This window comes from Sinocyclocheilus anshuiensis, unplaced genomic scaffold (genome assembly GCF_001515605.1).
Source record: "Sinocyclocheilus anshuiensis isolate Anshui unplaced genomic scaffold, SAMN03320099.WGS_v1.1 scaffold437, whole genome shotgun sequence".
In the NCBI taxonomy this organism is placed as follows: domain Eukaryota; kingdom Metazoa; phylum Chordata; class Actinopteri; order Cypriniformes; family Cyprinidae; genus Sinocyclocheilus; species Sinocyclocheilus anshuiensis.
The window spans coordinates 435,202-455,720 of NW_015539902.1; the positions used below are offsets into that span (position 1 = coordinate 435,202).

The window sequence follows — 20,519 nt, forward strand, 5'->3', positions numbered from 1 at the left end:
AAATATAATAATATTAGAAATATTTATTCATAACAAAATTACTAAAAAAAAAAACCTTAACAAAAATTAAAATAAAACTGAAAACATAAAATTAAAACTAATTCAAAATATAAAAAATTTAAATATACATAATACATAATTATACAAGTATATAAATAAAACAAAAATAACACTGCTCCAAACCTGTTTGTTAAGATTACAGTATGTTTCACTATTTCACATCAGTAAAATCTTCAATAAAATAAAAAACAATAAAAATATAATTAAAAAAAATGTTTACTGACTTTTTAATTTATAAAATAAAATTAAAAGTTTTACTCACTTGCTGAGTAAAATTATCTTTACACTGTTGCTCCCACTGGCAGTAGCTCAGTTTTCTTTAAAAAAAAAATGCACATACTGTATATGACAGTGTATGCCAATTCCTGTTTTGAGATTGCAACAGCTACTTTGTTCATTGTGTTTAACACATTTCAGAAACAAAATCCTTCCACCACAATGACAATAATATCCTTGTCTTGATATTTATTCTAGCTTTTAATTTAGTCTAAAGTACCATTTATCAGGTTTTCCGCTGCCACTGAAGCTGTATTATCAACTCTGATAATACTGGTAGGTTTAGGAAGGACAGTGAGGAATTCCCCTACCCTATGCATTCACCATGACCTCTCACTCTGTTTTTCCACCCTCCTTTTCTAACGGGAAGGAAAAGGTTAACCCTTTCGCTCTTGCTCAGGCCAGTTGTGTTTATTGCTAAAGTCAGCTGAGCTAAAAGGTGTGATGAGCTGTATTATGTGTCTGTGGTGGTTTACAAATACCTCTAGAGCGCATATGACAAGCACAACTGTGGACTGCGACACGACGCAGATATAAAAGGCAGGTGTATGCCATATTTTGCATTACTGCCACCTTCTGCGCATTGCTTCGCACTTCTGTTCCAAATCTGGCAAGGATGCATTAGCCACCTGGGTGCACGGGCCCAACTTCTCTCCCTAACGGTGAGGGCATTCACTGTCCTCGCTCTTACCAAAAACTTGTGTCATCCTACCCCGGCTATGGCAGAGCGCCACATGCATGCTTCTACATTTCCCCCACACTCTGGGGCAGCAGCTGTTTATGTTTCACTTTTAGCTCAGAGCTGTCATCAGTCCTTTCTGAAGGGCAACGCTATAAAGTTCTAACAGTCAGGGAGCACAAGATTGTTTTCCACGCAGTTGTGGTCGATAAATTGCTGATGCATCGCTGATCAGTCTCCTGGCTGTTATCGCACCCAGTGTTTGCGGGCTCGCATTAATATCATCCCCCGTATGGCAAGTGATGATTTCTCCGAAGACCATCCGTTTCTAGAGTTTCACCTAAAGCGGGGCACAATTTCGTCTTCTATATTTATCTCCCTCTAAGTTTTCAATTGAACAGTCACCAGAAGTCTCACGGCTAGCAGCTGGAGAAAACTGAAGTACAGGCGTCTGTCCGTAAGATCATCAACTAGTCAATTTAGTAAGGTCACCTACACAGTAGAGTTTACACTGCATCAGAGCACATTGAAAATCCATTCATTTCAATGGGGAAGGTGCATTGCAAAGAAAAAGTGGAAAAACATGATGGCTTTTGATATAATATATACATTTTAATCACATCAAAATATATATTTAATATATGCATGCATATATACATATAATGTAAAATATAAAATACTGTAATTTTAATAATATTAATATATTTAATAGTATATATAGTAATATATATAATAGTAATATATATATATATATATATATATATATACACATATATGTAATATTATATGGAAAACAATAGTTTATTAAAAAATTATATAATTAATATTAATTAATAACCAAGATATTAATGTATTTAATAAAATACACACTAATGTTAATTATAATTTATAATATATGTTAATTATACTTTATAATATATTTTATATTTATTCTGTGTATGTATATACATTTTATATTACTGATTGATTGATTGATTAATTAATTAATATGTGTATGTATGTGTGTGTGTATTATTATTATTATTATTAAAAATTATTTATATTTATAATTAATAATAAATAATAACCAAGATATTAATGTATTTAAAAATATATAATTAATGTATATTCTTTTTATACACACACACACACTTATCTGGGATGATCAGCCCTCATTTGAAGTGATACTCGCATGTAAGATAAAATTAAAAATATGGATTTGCCTTCTAATAACATTAATTATAATTCAGGAAGATATCCAGTATAATACAAATGAAAAGAAAAACTTTTCTAGTTTGGTGTTGATGCAGAGGTACTTGAGTCTTGCTGATGAGGCTGTGGGGGTACATAAGACCAAAACGGTTGGGAAACACTGCAGTAATGTGCTCATTTATTGTGACGTAACTGCTTTGGGAATAAAAGATTGTTTAATGTTCAAAGATATTTCCAAACACTCAGCCAGAACACACTCAGTCTGTAAACTTTTACAGTAGTCAACATTTGAAGTGGATCAAAAAGGTTCATCAACGTTGTCCTAAGACAAGAATGCATTTTGGTTTTAGGTTTTAGGACAACTTCGATGAAAGGTTTTGATCCACTTTAAATGTTGACTAGGGTATATGTTTACACTCCACTTGAAAGGAAACAACTTTAAGCCTTATGGGGCCCCTAAAAACAAACCAGAGCGAGAAGCAGCGATATGTGGTTTAGCATAGTTGGAACATCCATTAGAAAGCCAAAAATATGTTGTTGAGGCCTTTTGTTGGCGACTGCAACCGCCTCTTAAATCTGAAATGACATGAGGTTTTCCCAAAACTGTCGGCACATACTGTATGAACGCAATAAAGCAGCTGGTGTGTGCGAGCGTGTGTGTGAAATCTCTCATGTGCTCGAGGAAGTCAAAGCACCCCGCAGCCTAAAATCGTGCTGCTTATACTGATGTATCAGATATCATCCACCAGCAGTGCTAAACAGCACTGAGCTCTCAGGAATTCACATATAATTATGAACACTCGCACTGTTGGACTGATAAAAACAAGTACATATATAAATAGATAAATAATAGACGAATTAGCAACTTTTTCAACACTAAATTGCACAGCGATTGTGCAAATCACTTTTCACTTATTAGAATAAATCATTTAGGGACATTACAACACTTTACAAGATTATTCTGCAACCAGTGTGGTACAATAACACTAAGAGCCTCCCTTGAGAAAAGTATGTTTTTATTGACACTATAAGAACTCCTGTATCATTTTGCTCATGGAGCTATTTTGAGATACAATATTAATACAGAAACTAATCTTTATTGAGATAAGAGCAGTCACTGTAGGCCAGCTTTCCACACATTCCCAAATCCATTCCCCCTAACTTATGGAAAACAAGTTACTGCAGTTTGTCTGCATTCTGCATTTTGCCCTCCTAAAAATAATTTTAAAAAGCCTAAAATTCCATGCAACTTGGTGTTTTTTTTGATATAAATAGTATTTCAGCAGCTATCAAAAAGAAATACATAAATATTAAAAAGTATTAATACTAAAAAAAATTTGAATAATTTGAATAAAACTGAAAATATTTATTTTGTTTTTAAAATATCTGCAATAATTTCAGAGATTCTTATTAGCCACATTTTAAACATTATGAATAAATCAAGAACGTTTTTCTACTTCAAAAATTTGTTAAATTCAGATTGTTACTTGTGTTTCTTTGTGATTATTTGCGAAATTTACGAAACTTGTTTTATTTTCAGTGTATTAAGGAAAATTTTGCAGTGCCAATGTTTAGTTGAGGGCTTTTGATGATAAATTTCATTAAGCAGAAAGTGTTTTCTCAAAAATCTGAAAAAATAAAAATAAAAAAACATCATATTTTGTATATATACAACATATATATTATTAACAGATCTCTTTATAGATTTATAGCATTAAAGGATTATTCAAAGGATCAGTAGCCCCTAAAATATCCAAACTAAACTGGAATTAGTGGTCTCAGTTGAAAGGAAAAAAAAAGAAAGAAACCGTTTCCAAGAAGAAAAACTTTTGCAAGCTGTAAATCAAAGACTGCGGCTAAAGCCACTGGGAAGCCAGGTGCTTTATGACGTCCCAGAGGCTGCTCCGTCCTAATGCATTTTATTAGAAAGCAAAAAAAAAATTGTTCCTAACAGTATTTGCAAATCAACAGGCCAATAAAACTAGCTGAGATAGACCACTTTGCAAATAAAACTCAGATCCATTTATCTGGATTGATGTGCATTAATAATCCTTTTAAAGCAAGTGAATTAGACGCTATTCAGGAGTCACTCACCATCTCTATAAGGAAAACCATTCCAATGCATTAATAAAAGGAAGAATAACTCAGTCTTTGCTGTTAAGTGATTCTGTCATGTACTGACGCCATTACAGGCATTTTGCACACATACAGCTATCGATCAATGGCTTTCAATGGCTCTGAGCTTGAAAGAGGATGATGGAAACGTGGGGGGTTCTGTTCGAAACACAACAAAAGATGCACAAATAGATCAGCGGGAGAGGAAACTCTGATATAGCCCAGTGTCAAAGGTCCAAATGAAATCAGGTGGTTGGAATCAATGGTGGTCTGTGTTTGAATGCTCCAGAGGACAGAGCAGGAAGTGTGAATGGGAGAAAAACATGCCTTTATGAATGATGTCATTGAAACGGGACGGAGCGAGATGCCACTCTCGGAGAAGATGGCTTTTACAGTAATAGATGAGAATTCAATGCACTATTTCAGCTCTAATAAAAACGCCGCACTCCAAAAGACAGGAGAGCGAAATGCACACAATGCACCGCAGGAGAACATCTATCTCTCTCCAGTCGCGCCAAATGACACCAACATATGAAATGTGTAAAACATGTGAGAACTACAATTCTCATGCTCGCTCTAATAAAGAAAATATTAAACATCATTCTCTCTCAACCTTAGTCAAACACTCTCCTGCCTCTAGCACATTATTTTAATTTGACTGGTTATACTCATGCATATATTTATATATTTAGGGGGGGGGGTATGAATTGGTCGTGGGTATTTTTTTTTTCCTACTTTGATCTCAAACAGAGTTCAAATAAAATATTTTCAACCTTTGTCTATGTTGAGAAAGTACTCAGAAATAGAAGTGTTCGCGTTTCCCTCAGTGACGCTGAGTACATTTATTTGGATTATCAGCATTCCACTAGAGATAAGAACAAAGGCACTTGGAGGTTTACAGTCTTGTTCAAGGTTTTTAAATTCAGAATTAATAATAAGCTGCTGCTAATTTGACCCTGCTTTTGATCCTGGTGAAGTAATTATTTTTGTTCTTATGAATAACTATGTCTGTCATTTGCATGCGATAATAATAATAGCAAAAAACATATATATTATATATATAAAGAAAAAGAAAAGTTACCTATGTTTTTTTCTAAAGCAACATTGTTCTGCCAGTTCAAAAGTCACTGCAATATATGGGTGGCTGTCAGGGCATTGGTGTGCAGTTGCTAAGGTGTTGCTCAATACTCATTGGTCAAATTCAAAAGATCCCACCCACAAATCACATTATGATATTCTGGTTTATAGAATTGGATTGGGTCCCTCCTGCAATGGAAATCTAGCAGATTTTTTTCCAGGAATTCAAATCAAACTGAAGGCTTTTAAGACATTTTTGAGATGTGAACAAATAAAATTACTGTTAATGACTGTAAAAACAATGATTTAAACAACATTACGGACCAAATAATACAAATTAATATGCGATTCTTGTTTTTTTTTCTTCACAATTGAATATCTCTTAAAATGATAATTATGACTTTTCTTATACCATTTAGGATATTTAAGAGTTTTTATGACTTTTTAAGGACCCACATACACCCTGTTTGATGAACTGCCAGGCAGGGTCATTATAGTTAAGTAAAACTAAAACCATAAAAAAAAAATCTTTACTTGAAATAAAATAAACATAAAATATAAACAACTTTTTTTTATTTCAGCTTATTTCAACAATACTCATTTTAATTAACGTGATGTACTAAAATAACTAAAACTGAAATAAACAATTATGAAAACATATATTAAAAAATGACTAAAAGCGACAAAACAAAACAAATTACTAAAACTTTAACTAAAATGGAAAATATTAAAAATAAAAACTGATTCAAATTTGTAATACAAACTATAACAATATCTCAGTGATACTAAAATAACATCTAGCTCACTTCTCCTCAATAAGTCATACAATTTCAAGTACTGTACCACTCGTGTGTAGTACAAACTGTGTGGGACAAGTTACATGCAACAGTTTTAATGCTAAATATTCCTGATTTTTATAAAAAAAAATGTATTAATATTTTTTATCTAAAATTTTGTTCAAGCCATTTTAAATGTTGCAGATATATAGACATGAGTATAAGGTATAAGTCAAGGGCAGATTTTCATCAAGTCATTTGTCATTTGGCGACATCTATTTAAGTGCGTGACAAGTGCTGACATGCACACCAAAGGACGACTTCATCACATTTGTAAACATCAGATCATCGCTTCTTTTTTGGAGACTGGCATTTTCAAGTCTGTGTTTTCTCGTAAATCAAATCAACGTCAGTTCCAACATATCATGCCACGTCTCTCTCCAAGGCCAGGGTGACATGAAAACAGCACGGCCTGTGATGTGAGCACCAGGCTACAGGTGACCGTTAAGTGCCTGCACACATGTAAATCAAGCAAATCTTCCCCTACCTCCAGATCCCAGGAGAGGAGTTTGACCGCTGTGCCTAGCGGTAGAAGAGCAGCACAGCGAGGTCATTTGGATGCACAGCCGTCTAACAGCAATAACAGGCCCACGTTCCTCCGAGAGCCATCAGGATCAGCAAAGGCTTAGCGGTGGAAGCCTGTAACAACACAGCTCTGTCTCTGTGCATCTAAGAAGAGCGAAGAACAATGTAGCCTCATATTGCTTCACCTTGAACACACCAGACCCCAGCAGACTACAGGCTGATGAATAATTCTCATTTGAGCCTGCATTTTTTATTTTGCACAGATACAAGAGTATCTCATTAACTGTCAACAGACAAACAACATGTGTAAGATCTGAAAATCCAAATGAGACCTGTAGAAAAATGGGCATTTGAATTATTAGTGCTATGGTTGGCATCAAAAACGATGCATTAGAATGGAAGACAATTTTCTAAATAGCTTTATGCAAGTCAAGAAGCATCGCAATTGGTTTACAATCTTCCTTTTGCTCAGTTCACTTCCCTCATTTAGGGCGACTGAGTCATTTTATTAGTGATTAGACCAAAAGAGCTCCGGGTCCTGCAGTATTGAACCTCAGATTGTAATTTGCTCGTAATGTGTAGAAGGGGAATATGCAAATAAAGTCGGAGTATTTTGTGTTTGCAGTTTTGCCCCTGGGCAGCTTGTCCCGTGACACAAATCATCAATTAAGATCCCAGCAGGGATCTCGGCATTTAAATTAGCCCCATCCAACAACTTTTATCTTCCAGACAAAACATTATAATGTGGAGAAGGGGAATATGCAAATAAAGTCGGAGTATTTTGTGTTTGCAGTTTTGCCCCTGGGCAGCTTGTCCCGTGACACAAATCATCAATTAAGATCCCAGCAGGGATCTCGGCATTTAAATTAGCCCCATCCAACAACTTTTATCTTCCAGACAAAACATTACAGCCCAGTGATCGCTTGCACCGCAGAAATAAAACAGCTGATTAAATGAGATTTGACTTTGGGCGGAAAATGGACATGCAATGTCACTCTTATGTTGTCTAATGTATGTTTAACAGATGATACAGCCAGTTTGTGTGTCATAATATTTCTATATTTCACACTAAAGAAATTCAAATCTGCACTTTGTTGAGGCTTGTACTGGAAAGACTAAGTTGATCACATTTAAGTAGAGGTTGTGTGTTAAGAAAGTGTTTTATTAAAATGCATTCAGAATTTAGCATTTAGGCCTAGCTTTTTTTCTGAATAGTACTGTGAAAGGTGTTAATGTATACTTCAGGTACTATTAAATTAAGTCAGTCAGAAAAAGGATTTGAGACAATTTTCTCACCCCGTTGTTGCAGAGAATGGAACTCAACATCGCAAATGATCTAGCCTAATTAATTGATCAATTATGAAACAGTGCTAACTTGCAGTTATTCTAATATAAAGCATGTCTGAAGGATTATTTCGGATTTCCAGAAAGTGTAATAAATATAACTTTGTACAAATTAATTTGTATGTTATAAGCTTGCAAACAGGTGTAAACTGCAAACAACCCTGACGTCTTAACAAAATGTTGAAAGTCTAGTCACCAGTTTCTTAATTTACAAAGACCTTTACAATGTTCCCTGTTTTTCAGCCTCAGCTTTGCTATTTTATGAAGAGAATATAAATTTACAGGGAAAAAAGGTTGTTTAATGCCTCAAACAATAGTGAAAGTCACTAAACGTTTACAAAGGAACAAGTCTATATCCAATGACGAACATAACCATTGACAATACGTTGTAATGTTGTGTCTGCAAGTCAAAACGGAACAATCAGCTTCATCTTTTACAAATCAGAGGACAAATCTAAGAATTCACAAGAGAGTAATAAATACCACTTGATTTGCCAGCCAAATTATAAAAAACAGAGAGTAAATAAGACATAGCACCAGCAAAGAGCCATTAAACTGACAGCTTTTATAAAGTAATAGATGAACTATGATAACTGTAGAAACTGTCAAACATGCTTCTAATAGTATTTCTAATACTTTTTACATGTGTTTATTATGGTCCTTTACCTACAAGCAACCAGAAGGGAAATTAGGAGTTTTGGGGGAGGATGTCCACAAGCATCACAAGAAGAAAGAACAATATAAAAAGATGGGGGACCTTAAAAGTACATAAACGTTCTTTTAAACAACAATTTAAACCAAAAAGTTAGAATACAAGTTATTCAGAGTAGCCTACGTAGTTTCAACGGTGGCTAAATGGACCCTTTTCACAAGACTGTGATGACGCATTTAAAGGTCAGCAGCATGGTAAATCCTCGAAAGTTTTTCATATTTGTATTTTTTTTTTAATGTATGTACATTTATAACATTATTCTTTGTATTCAAATAACCTTTTCATCAAATCACCTTTGCATCAAATTATAAAAAAAAACAGTTAACGCTAATGCGAGAGTGTTTCTAATGCAGCGTCTATGGGAGGGATGGTACATTTGACAACGTTCTCTCTTCTGACTGCCGTTATCAGTCTCTCTCAATTTTTTTTCCTTTTATCGAAAGTCATGAAAACACTATCGTGGAGTTTTTCTTTTGCGATTTGAGCAAATGGGAATGCAAAAAATATATTTGTGGTACTCTCTCATTCACTGCTCAAGTTAAACCCAACTATGACGACTTCCGCTGCTGAGAAACCCGGAAATGTGAAAAAGGTCCATTGTCGCGAAAAGAATAGCGAAGCGGTAACCATAACAACAGTACGCTGCTCAAACACAGTTATTAGTGCCAGTATCGTACGGTTCATAAACAAAACGTAAAACATATTATTGTTCATTAAAAGTTTATTATAGTTTTACATATCAAAAAACAATTTAAAAATACGTTTAAAATGTTGTCATTGGCGACAAAAAAAAATTCGCGACCCCAAATTTTCCTACATTCTCAAAAAGTTGACTCCGCGTAAAGTCATTGTAAGGCAACCATTAATTTACATAATGCAGGCAAACTGTGTTTTTATTTCCTTAAACACTACTCTGATAATATGCTTTAATCTCATGTCAAACTCGCACAAGATCTGAATGCCAGATAAACATTTACTAAGCAACATCTTGTTTCAAAACTGACCAGTCATAAACGAACAGTAAAATACAAATATTTAAACTTACTAAAAGCCAACAAGACATAAGTATAACTCGAAACAAAACACTGGCGATTTCAAAACACATCCCAATTAAAATTCTAAATGTGAATTTAGATGCGCAGCCTATATTTTGCGCGTTATGAATATGACGAATCAGTCATGTATCCCTACGGGGGGGAAAACAACAACAATAAAATGCCCTTTAAACCCCAACAAAAATGTCGACACAAAATTTCCACCACATTTCACAAGTCCAAACGCATCATCCACCAAACAAAATCATCCAGAAAGACTCTTATGCGCTCCCCAAACTGCACGGCATCTTCTCCCGTCTTTCCTCTCTTCCTCCCTCCTTCTATCGCACTCGTTCTCTTCCTCCTCCTCCCTCCCGCGCGCTCTCTCTCTCTCTCTCTCTCTCTCTTTCCCTCACTTTCTCTCTCCCTCTCTCTCTGTCTATCATTCTCTCCCCTCAGCCCTCGGCCAGTCTGTTTGAATAATGTCCTGCCTTTTGTAATGAGAGCGAGAGAGGAAAAAAACACGCTGGAGTGTTCGCCCGCTCCGCGCTCTGACATTGAAAATGAATGACAGCTTACCTGAATGCCAATCTTCATCAGACTGACACCAGGCTGACAACACAGCCTATACTCCCCTACACCAGCCGTGACGTCTGCCATATCAGACCCCTCCCACCATCTCCCCCCTCCTCTCTCTCTCTCTCCCCGTACCCCTCGCTGCCGAGTGTACACCTCCGCGGTTCCTCTTCCACTGGCGTTATTCCGTGCCGTACCGAACACCCTGGGCCCTGCACGCGCATCTCCGGTTCATTAGCGGCGGTGCCGGGCGCTGGCCCCCTATCGGCATTAAACGAGACCTACAATCGGCTGCAGGTCGCCTTGGATGTTCGCCTGGTCGGAAAGCAGAGGAAACCTATTTATTTGTGCCACAAGAAACCAGAAAATGTGCCACTTGGTCAAATCCCAAATGTATGTTTAGTTAGTTATATAGAAACTTAACCCATAGGCTACAAGACTAATCTAGATCAAATATGCTAGGGGTATTATTTTTTTAGGACCCCAATATAAATTTAAAACGACTTGTACATTTTCCTGTATAAGGCCCACACAATATTACTAAAACTAAAACAACAGGTTATTAACATGAATTGTCTTTTATACTGTCATTGTACTGTAGCCAAATAAAAATATGATATAAATTATATGAATATAAATATATACATGTAAGTACATGTAAATATTTTTTAACTATATGCTGTATGTGTGTATTCATATATACATAAATTAAATATAAAATAAACTTATTTTATGCGATTAATCGCTATTAATTATTTGACAGCACTAGAAAAAATATATTCAAATGAAGATAGTAATAATAATGGATGTAGGCCTGCATTTGCACACCACAGACAGATAGATATAACTTAAATGATTTATACGCACTACGTATGCTGTGTTCACATAAACTACAACTCCCAGCACACTGTTCGCTAGATACTGCAACCTGATTGGTCTATTCGCGACACAGGAAGTGTGGAGGTAAACAGAAGAGATGGTGTTTCCATGGAAATATTTTATACTTTCTGCAGCGTTTATCTTCTTGTCGCAAATCTGTATTTTTTTTAGAACTACGCAGTTGGTTCCAGCATTCGGTTGTTTTATGAGGTAAATATACAAACTGTTTAGTGTTTAGAGTAGCCGTTAAAGGTCTACAAGGGATTAGTTTGTTGGCTTAAGCATTCATTTTTGATGAACTGCACGCTTCCCATCGTTTACTTCCTAATTATGCCAGTTGAATTGAGTTAAAAAAAAACAGTAAATGTCTAGGAATAGCAGCCAGACGAAGATACACGCGCCACATGGTTTGCGTTCATGACATCAGCTTGATATATTTACAGTGGATTTAGCGCATGCATCCATCATATCACGCTTCCTAAACAAGACATTCTCTCGTCCAGCTACAGGCAGTGTGAGAGGCGAGGATGGCCGATGTGGTGTTAGGGGTTGGGACAGGTGTGTTTATCATCGCTTTAATCTGGATAGTGACTCTCGCGCTCACTATCGTTCTGTCGCGCGCAACCGGCCCAACAAAGTAAGAACATACTTTCAGGTTTTCGACACATGCTCTGTCTGTAGTAGCTCTATTGTATCATGAATAATCACGATGTTATCGCCTCACCAGGTTAGGAATCATTCCTTTATTTCTTCTGGCGCTCACCGTCACACTGGTTTTAGTGTTCTTCCCGCGCGCCCCTGAAGTTCCTTCCCCTGAGAAAGCAGTTCAGGTGAGTGCAGTAATATTTGCATAATGTGCTTTAATATAAATATAAAGGAATTGTCCTATCCTTGCCAAATGTACAGACAGACAAACATATGAAAAGCTAATGTACAAGTGATTTGATAAGTATTGTTTTGCTTTATTCAATTCATGCTTGAAAAGAGAGTTAGGTCCACTGTACAGCTCTGTGTGTGAGTTATATTTGACAAAGACGTGCTGGTTTATCTCTCCTCAACAGCAGAGAGTACAAACACAACAGCTTTTTCCCAAAGTCTGTCTTTGCCAAAACCAGCGCTTTGAGCTGCCAACTCACCCTCGTCTGCACAAACAAAACCCAAACCATTTACCTTTCAGTCTTCAATAACACAACAGAAACATGTTGACTGAATCAAATGTTCCCCTGCCTTCAACCTAAAATTATTAGATTACCCACTGTTACATTTGGTTTGATACAGATTTGAGATCTCACAAATTGCATAGTGTACAGTAGTCAACATTTGAAGTGGATCAAAAAAAGTTCATCAAAGTTGGCCTAAGACAAGAACACATTTTGGTTTTAGGACAACTTTGATAAAAGGTTTTGATCCACTTCAAATGTTGACTAGTGTAGTTCTTTTAATATCTTGCAACAGATGTTCTCAGATTTACAACTCAATTTTTTGTTATCAGCAAGAGGTGTTAGGAAGACGTGCAAGTTTTTGATGTTAAAACACCTTTTAGAAATTGATATCATGTAGTTTAGTGCATGAAAGTTAGCTTTAAACAATTTAGGAATGAATATAAGATCTGATAGTGGAACAACAGAAAGATAAATAGCAAAAACAAAACCGCATGCAAGTCTCTCATTACTATAAGCATGCATGTAGTACCGTACATTGTGCAATAGACTCTCATTTGTGCATAGTGCCAAATCCATGTTACACCCATTGCTGATTTGCTTGCAGCGGGTATGACTAGATAACAGTTTTTTTTCTTGATAGGCGACAGTGTATTGTATGAGAAATGGGTAACCCCTCGCTGTTGTACAAAGGAATAATATCACAGTGCCAATTAGGCCGGCCCCAAACAGGAGCTCACTGCCGTGCATTTGATGCCACATTAATAAAACATGGCCTCGGCTCTGTGCTTTGCTAGCCGGCTAATTGGCAAATTAGAAAGTGAGAGGAGTTAAACGAGAGAACACTGCATTCGCCTGAGACAGAGCCCCCTCCCACATACACATGCACAGACACACACAAAGACATCTCTCTGTCTGAAGTTTAATGTAGGTTGTGGCCTCTCCCATGGTTTAGGCCTCGTACTCTAGTTGAGGTCTGTAGGGACGTAGGGTGCTGTTAGTATTCAACACTATCACCCTGTTCAGCTTTAATTCATGGAAGAAAAACAGACAGCAGAATAAGAAATAATGGCAAGAAAGAAGTGTGTGTTTTTCTGACATATGATAAAATAAAGGTAAATCCTGCGATATAAATAAAAACAAAATCATATAATTTATATTAAATATAAACTATCTAGTTTACATAACTTAAATATTTTATATTTGTAGGTATTATATATATATATATATATATATATATTTGTGTACATAATATATGTGTGTGTACTACGGTGTATATTTATTATGTATATACAACTACACACGCATGTATATATTTAAGAAAAATGTTATGATAATATATTAAATATATTGATAATACAAATTATATGAATATGAATATATACGTACATAAATATACACACACACTGTATCTATTTTAATATATTTAAACATGACACAAATTCCTGTGATGGTAAAGCCATTACTTCAGTCTTCAGTGTGACACGATGCTTCTGAAATGATTCTAATTTTCTGATTAGCTTTTATTTGAAATACAAATATTTTATAACATTATAAATGTCTTCACATTATTATGTCCTTGCTGAATGAAATGCGTTAATAAAAAAACGTTTGGCGTGTATATATATATATATATATATATATATACACATACACACACATACACACTTCATTAGGTCTAGTCTATCTGGTCTAGTGAGTTTGCATTTCTTGAAGTTCTTAAAAGAACCCTGCTGACCTCTAGTGGAAAAAAGCATAACATGCTGAATGGATTTCATGTTAATTAGATATTAATGGAAACATCAAAGCACTCATGGCTTTAATTACTTTCCAGTAACTGTATAATATGTTAAATAATTCACGCCGTAAGCCTGTGATGTTATTTTTTTTTCAGAAAGTGGATATGTTCTTCATCGGCCGCTACGTGCTTCTGTCCTTGGTGAGCGTGGTGTTCTTGGCAGCCCTGTTCATGTTGCTGCCCTTACATTTCCTGGAGCCCATTTATGCCAAGCCCCTGAGAACACACTAGACCACGAGGCTTCATGTGCCAAACTCCTACAGATATCCCAAAGCGGGGCAGCCAACCTGGCAGCGCTGTCAATCAACGAGCCCTGCTTGAGATGAGAGGACAGCAGAAGGTTCCAGGGCTTTTGTCTTCCGGTCCAAATCAGAGATGTCCACATCTCTCTGAGAGCGCAGCACAGAGGGGTCTGAATGCAGCATGTGCAGTGCTAACGTTTTCAGAAGGGTGTGGTTGGGTAAAGTTTTGTATGTTAGATATGTAATTGGAAAATTAAGTTTGTTTTTCTGAGCCTTTTTTCCCTGTTTTGCAGTTTTGTAATTTTAAATGTAGTGCATTTTTACTGTTGAAAATAATTAATACATCTTATTTTTATGTCAAACTTCTAGTTTGTTCATTTCTTTAATTAGTGGTGTTGGCTAAGGAGAGCATTAGGATTTTTTTTCACTGTAACCAGATCACTGAGTCAGTGTGTAAGAAACAAGAAACAGATCAGTCTGATTCATGAATGATTCCTTTAGACTGGTTTTGTGAACTGATTATTAAGTCAATGAGTCAAACTCAATCACCAGTTTAGTCTGATTCATGGGTGACAACTTTTTTTTTTTTTGCAAAACAAGATTAATTCCCAAATCCAACATCATAAGCATCACTTTTTTACTACTGCTCATATTTGGAGATAGGTTTTTTTACAACTTTGACCCATAACTCACCCGTAACCCGGCATCATAAATTGTGGTTCATTGTGGAGTGGTGCTATTTTACTTTTCAAAGTGACTAGATGTAGATTAAAGGGATAGTTCACTCAAAAATTAAAATTTGATGTTTATCTGCTTACCCCCAGGGCATCCAAGATGTAGGTGACTTTGTTTCTTCAGTAGAACACAAACGAAGATTTTTAACTCAAAACAGTGAAAAGGGACCCCTTTCAAAAAGTGTCGCGTTCCGAACGTTGTTTAAGCAACATATTGCGGTATTTTAAAAATTCATATCATAACAAAAATAAACACCGTATGAACCGGTATACCGCCCAGCACTACATTGATGTGTAAAGACACGAAACGATCGGTCTGTGCAAGAAACTGAACAGTATTTATATCGTTTTTTACCTCTGATGCACTGCAATGTCTGAACTGTCCTGAGCTCGTCCTCGACAGCCGGCACGTGATGCGTCTTCTTCTTTTTCTTGCTTTACAGCGGATCACAGACTTATAAGTGCATTACCGCCACCTATCTCTCAAGCAAGAAAAAGAAGACGCGTCACGCGCCGGCTGTCGAGGATGTGCTCAGGACAGTTCAGACATCGCATTGCATTAGAGGTAAAAAAAACTATATAAATACTGTTCAGTTTCTTGCACAGATCGATCGTTTCGTGTGATTCCCATTCACTTCCATTATAAGACTGACAGACTGCAACGGTTTGAGTTAAAAATCTTCGTTTATGTTCTACTGAAGAAACAAAGTCCCCTACATCTTGGATGCCTTGGGGGTAAGCAGATAAACATCAAATTTTCATTTTTGGGTGAACTATCCCTTGAAAAATAAATGTAATTTATTGGCATTTATGGTTCCATGAAGAACCTTTAACATCCATGGAACCTTTCCATTACACAAAAGGTTATTTTTCTTTGCACTAAATAATTTTTTTTTTATTTTAAGGAATGTTTACTGAGGTTCTTAAGGGAATTGAAAATTGTTCTTCTATAGCATCATAGCAAAACCCCCGTTGGAGCCTTTATTTCTAAGAACGTAATACACAAAATCTCAAATATACAGTTCTCTCTTATGATTTGCCTCTTGTCTTTCTTAGGTATTGCATGTGCATACTCCAATTGTGTCCTGTGCATTTGTCCGTGCTTTTGCGATAGAATTCAATTATTTTCGCTCCTGGATTAAACATTAGAAAAGGTTTTCACAAGAGATCAATGAAAATACTACGTGAAATCTTGTTGGTTGAGAGTGGAATTCTACATCTGGAATTCTTCGACAATCAAAAATGGATCTTTAATTTATTAATAATTTAATATGTTTTAATATGGAATGGTTATCTGCAAACTCAAATTTCACTCATTCACAGCTAAAACCAGACAAATTTCATTTTCTTGGTCCCATATTGACATGCTAATTTTGGCCTTATGGAAGCATTCTTTAAGACACTGTCTCACTCTCCGCACAATACCACAAAGACGGAGGGAGCAAAGTTGGGCTGTCCAACAAAGCTTCAAGCTGCGCAAGTTGATTATTTTGTTCTTAACAAGGCGAATACTCTGTGTGGGTCCTTTGTTGCCTCAGACGTATACTTTCATTTTCATAAATCTCTCTTGGAGGCAAACTTCACAGGGGAAGATGGAGGTCGTTATTGCTTATTATTTTCACAGGCATGTTGTACATGTGTGCTGCGATCCTTACAGCATGAAGACAATAAAAGCTCCAAAGCTCCAAACTGGATACAAAACATGTTAGCTGCGGTTTCACCAGCTAAAAAGCCATAAGCAACCGATCAAACATGTGTGACAAATCCAACACGACATTAATAGTCCAGAGAAGTATCTATACGTTTGTCCATTACAAAGCAGCCTACTTAGTTTTGGTCATGCAGAAAAACTTGGAATATCCGGGAACTCATCCCAAATACTCATATATCCGGAAGTTCTTACACAGAGAGATTGTGGGAATGTGAGCAAGAAGCGAGGCGAGGCCGTGTCTCAGTTGCGCTAGCTCTCACCCCTCAGGTCTTCGTGCAATCCTTATTTAAAAGTGGGGAGTCCGACGGGACGTGCAGTGAAATTCCAACCAGTGCGATGAAAGAGAATCTAATGAATCAAATCCAATCCTATTAGTTCCGGCCCACATCGCAACACTGAGGCCTTTCTGCTTGCTGATCGGCGAAGATCTACCAGAGCTTGAGAAACAGGGTACCGGACGGATGGACTGGTACATGAAATGGGTTGTGTAATCAACCCAAAGGATCACAGACACATTGAACGGTGTCTATGTGTACGATATAATAAAAAACAAAAGACAGTGACCTTGAAAAATTGATTTTTTTTTAGAAAAAATCAGTTTGAAAGGCACCATGTTTTAGGAGCTCTTCTAAAACCAGTATGTTTATGGACGGTTTCCAAAAGAAAATCAGGTAGAAGTCACGTAAATACTATCACATCATAATCAATGTTTTAGTTATCATATAAAGTAAGGACAATAGAAATAAGGAAGCTCAGAGTTGTCGGCAGAGAGGAAGTTGCATAGCAGCTGAAGGTAGCTAAGAAATGCAATTCGCTAATGTACCACTCTGTAATCCATGACTGCAAAGACACTGGACTTATTTTTTTCCCCTTTCCATTTCTTCCTGTCCTTCTCTCTGTCATTTTCCCTTATCCCTTCTTGTTGTCCGTGCCGGTAGTGACTCTCTCTCTCCAGGGAGTGGGAAAAACGGCAGAACAAAGCGTTGGAGGGAGCAGGGCTCATTGGGAGTCTGAGCTGGAGGCTTTGTAGGGCAGCCAGCTGGACATACAAAGAGAGTAAGAACGAGAGAGAGAGAGAAGGGGGATGCAGAGCTGGAGAGGTGTAAGCGCGACCCAGGATATGGGTGTGGGTGCTGCCGAGGCTCATGGGAGAGGGGGAGGGATGAGGAGGGGAACAGCGTGAACACTAGATCCTGCTTTGTGATCCACTCATGCAGAACTTTTGCCCTCACACCCCTGGCCTTCTATTCTCCAGCTCTTAGCTCTGCATGCCCACCCTTCACCCCTCGCACCCCCATCTCCATCCCTGAGAATTTTTAATCTAATCAGTGTTGGATAAATGTTACTCGTATCAATTGTTCCATTTTAGAATCTGTAAAAGATTCCTAAAAAGAATGGTGCAAGCATCAACTGAACTCCTGTTGGTTGTTGTCGGATGCAAAATGTCTGAGGTCGGTTATAGGTGTGGGGTCAGGTAAGGGTCAAATGTGGGTGCTAAACTGGAAGTCAAACTAAATTAAATGATTTTACAGTAAACTAAAATATTAGGAATGTGTTTTGTGGATGTGCAAATTCAACTGCAAGGGGGCTGAAAAATAAAGACATTTTGCAGTTGAAAGATAAAGACATTAATATTTTTAATATTAGTATATGTTTTGTATTTTAAAATCAATTTAATAATTATTTTAAATTTTATTAACTTCAAGCGTGAATATTTGTTGGGAATTTTGGCAGCAAACAAGTTTTTGATTTGAAACACTGCATTCCGATGGACCTATTCACACCAGGGGGAAAAATTCGCCCAACAACATTTTTATTATTTTTATCTATATTTTATCTACATTTTATTTGAGGTAAATTTGTGAATAATGACAGCTAACATTTTCCTGACTTCCTGTTTAGTTTAGTTTTTTATTTTATTTTATTCACACCAAGAGTGAGTATTTCTTATTGTGTATTTGTATTTGGAATACTGGCAGCAAAAAAGTTTTTGTGTATGTGTGTGTTTTTTTTTTGAAACACTGCATTCATCCAACAATAGAACAGGGTTTTTTGAAAGTAATGCATTTTTGTTTTCTTTTCGCCCAATGAAACTCACAGACCAAGATATAAGCTTTTGTTTTGCTTTGATTCAAGGGTTATCATTCTCTACATATCCACTATCCTATCTTTCTTTATGATGGCATAAGAGTCTCATTTTTTTCTCTACCTACTTTTTTTCTCTCCGTCTCTCTCTTGCTCTCTCTTTAGGAATATTAGCGTGTTCTCCATCCTCCTGAGCTGAAAATTAAGGCACAGTTTAAGGGTCAGTGTGAGCTGGAATAGCCCTTTGCAGGTCCACCCTAACACCCCATGGAGGGCTGAAGCGTGGCTATTTTTGGGTCCTCACCAGGGTCACTCCACATGACCTGCTACCTAGCAGGGGGTACAGTGAAAAGAGAGCATTGTTGTGTATGTGTGTGTTTTTTTTTTGAAACACTGCATTCATCCAACAATAGAACAGGGTTTTTTGAAAGTAATGCATTTTTGTTTTCTTTTCGCCCAATGAAACTCACAGACCAAGATATAAGCTTTTGTTTTGCTTTGATTCAAGGGTTATCATTCTCTACATATCCACTATCCTATCTTTCTTTATGATGGCATAAGAGTCTCATTTTTTTCTCTACCTACTTTTTTTCTCTCCGTCTCTCTCTTGCTCTCTCTTTAGGAATATTAGCGTGTTCTCCATCCTCCTGAGCTGAAAATTAAGGCACAGTTTAAGGGTCAGTGTGAGCTGGAATAGCCCTTTGCAGGTCCACCCTAACACCCCATGGAGGGCTGAAGCGTGGCTATTTTTGGGTCCTCACCAGGGTCACTCCACATGACCTGCTACCTAGCAGGGGGTACAGTGAAAAGAGAGCATTGCATTAACAAGTGACTAGTGTTTCAAATGCAAGGTCGTGGCTTGCAATATGTGTGGTCAGTGAAATCTTAAATACATTTGTTTTAGACCCTTGAAAATACATTGGTCATTTCTCGGAAACAGCTGAATGACTGTTATGTACTTACAATAGAAGTCAATGGGGAAAAACGCACAATTAAGTAAATATGTTTTATGTATGTTGTTGTAGAAGCCAAAAGGTAAGTTTTTATGAATATTATTCTTTGCAATTCTATATTGTATTTTATAATACTATTCTTTACAATTCTATCTATTATATTGCCATTCTTTGCAATATAATAAAAGTGAATGGGGCTGTCAATCTCTAACATGACAAAAATATCATAAAAAGTAGCATAAAACAGACTTGTGCTCTGTATTACAAGTCTTCTGATGTCATGTGATAGCTTTGTCAGAGGAACAGATTAAAGTTAAAATTAATTATTCACTAATAACTCTCCCTGGCACATTCATGAGATTAGTAGTGATGTCCAATTAGTGAATTACGCATTCTTTTGAAGCAAATATTTAAAATGAATTGACTGACCTGATTCACAAAACTGGTCAGAATGATTCATTCACAAATTAAAGAGGAGCATGAGTCATCTGAACCATTTTTGATAACTTTTTGAGAGATTGAAGATACAAAT

General features: G+C 36.5%; 1 protein-coding gene and 1 long non-coding RNA gene across 3 annotated transcripts in view; both read left to right on the forward strand.

Annotated features, from left to right (window-relative positions):
• LOC107686113 (uncharacterized) overlaps positions 1-9,779 on the forward strand; it is a 21,292-nt gene extending 11,513 nt beyond the window's left edge. Inside the window, exons 2-3 of the long non-coding RNA XR_001634020.1 lie at positions 627-630; positions 9,768-9,779. This is a non-coding gene — a long non-coding RNA (uncharacterized LOC107686113). The remainder of the gene's footprint in view (positions 1-626; positions 631-9,767) is intronic.
• Positions 9,780-11,328: 1,549 nt separating this feature from the next.
• tmem218 (transmembrane protein 218) lies at positions 11,329-14,530 on the forward strand. 2 transcript variants are annotated; one of them, XM_016482963.1, is made up of 5 exons: positions 11,329-11,388; positions 11,476-11,514; positions 11,808-11,941; positions 12,032-12,134; positions 14,359-14,530. In XM_016482963.1, the coding sequence occupies exons 3-5, from the start codon at positions 11,832-11,834 to the stop codon at positions 14,491-14,493; spliced, it is 348 nt and encodes a 115-aa protein (XP_016338449.1). In that variant the 5' UTR covers positions 11,329-11,388; positions 11,476-11,514; positions 11,808-11,831; the 3' UTR covers positions 14,494-14,530. The 2 variants fall into 2 exon arrangements, with proteins under 2 accessions (XP_016338449.1, XP_016338448.1); XM_016482962.1 differs by lacking the exon at positions 11,329-11,388 and having other exon boundaries at positions 11,395-11,514.
• Positions 14,531-20,519: the final 5,989 nt, after the last annotated feature.

Excerpts from the sequence above, each read along its gene's own strand:
- tmem218 (XM_016482963.1), top strand. The coding sequence starts at position 11,832 with ATGGCCGATGTGGTGTTAGGGGTTGGGACAGGTGTGTTTATCATCGCT. Across the intron at positions 11,942-12,031 it reads CGCGCAACCGGCCCAACAAA|GTTAGGAATCATTCCTTTAT; the intron begins GTAAGAACATAC and ends TCGCCTCACCAG. Across the intron at positions 12,135-14,358 it reads CCCCTGAGAAAGCAGTTCAG|AAAGTGGATATGTTCTTCAT; the intron begins GTGAGTGCAGTA and ends TTTTTTTTTCAG.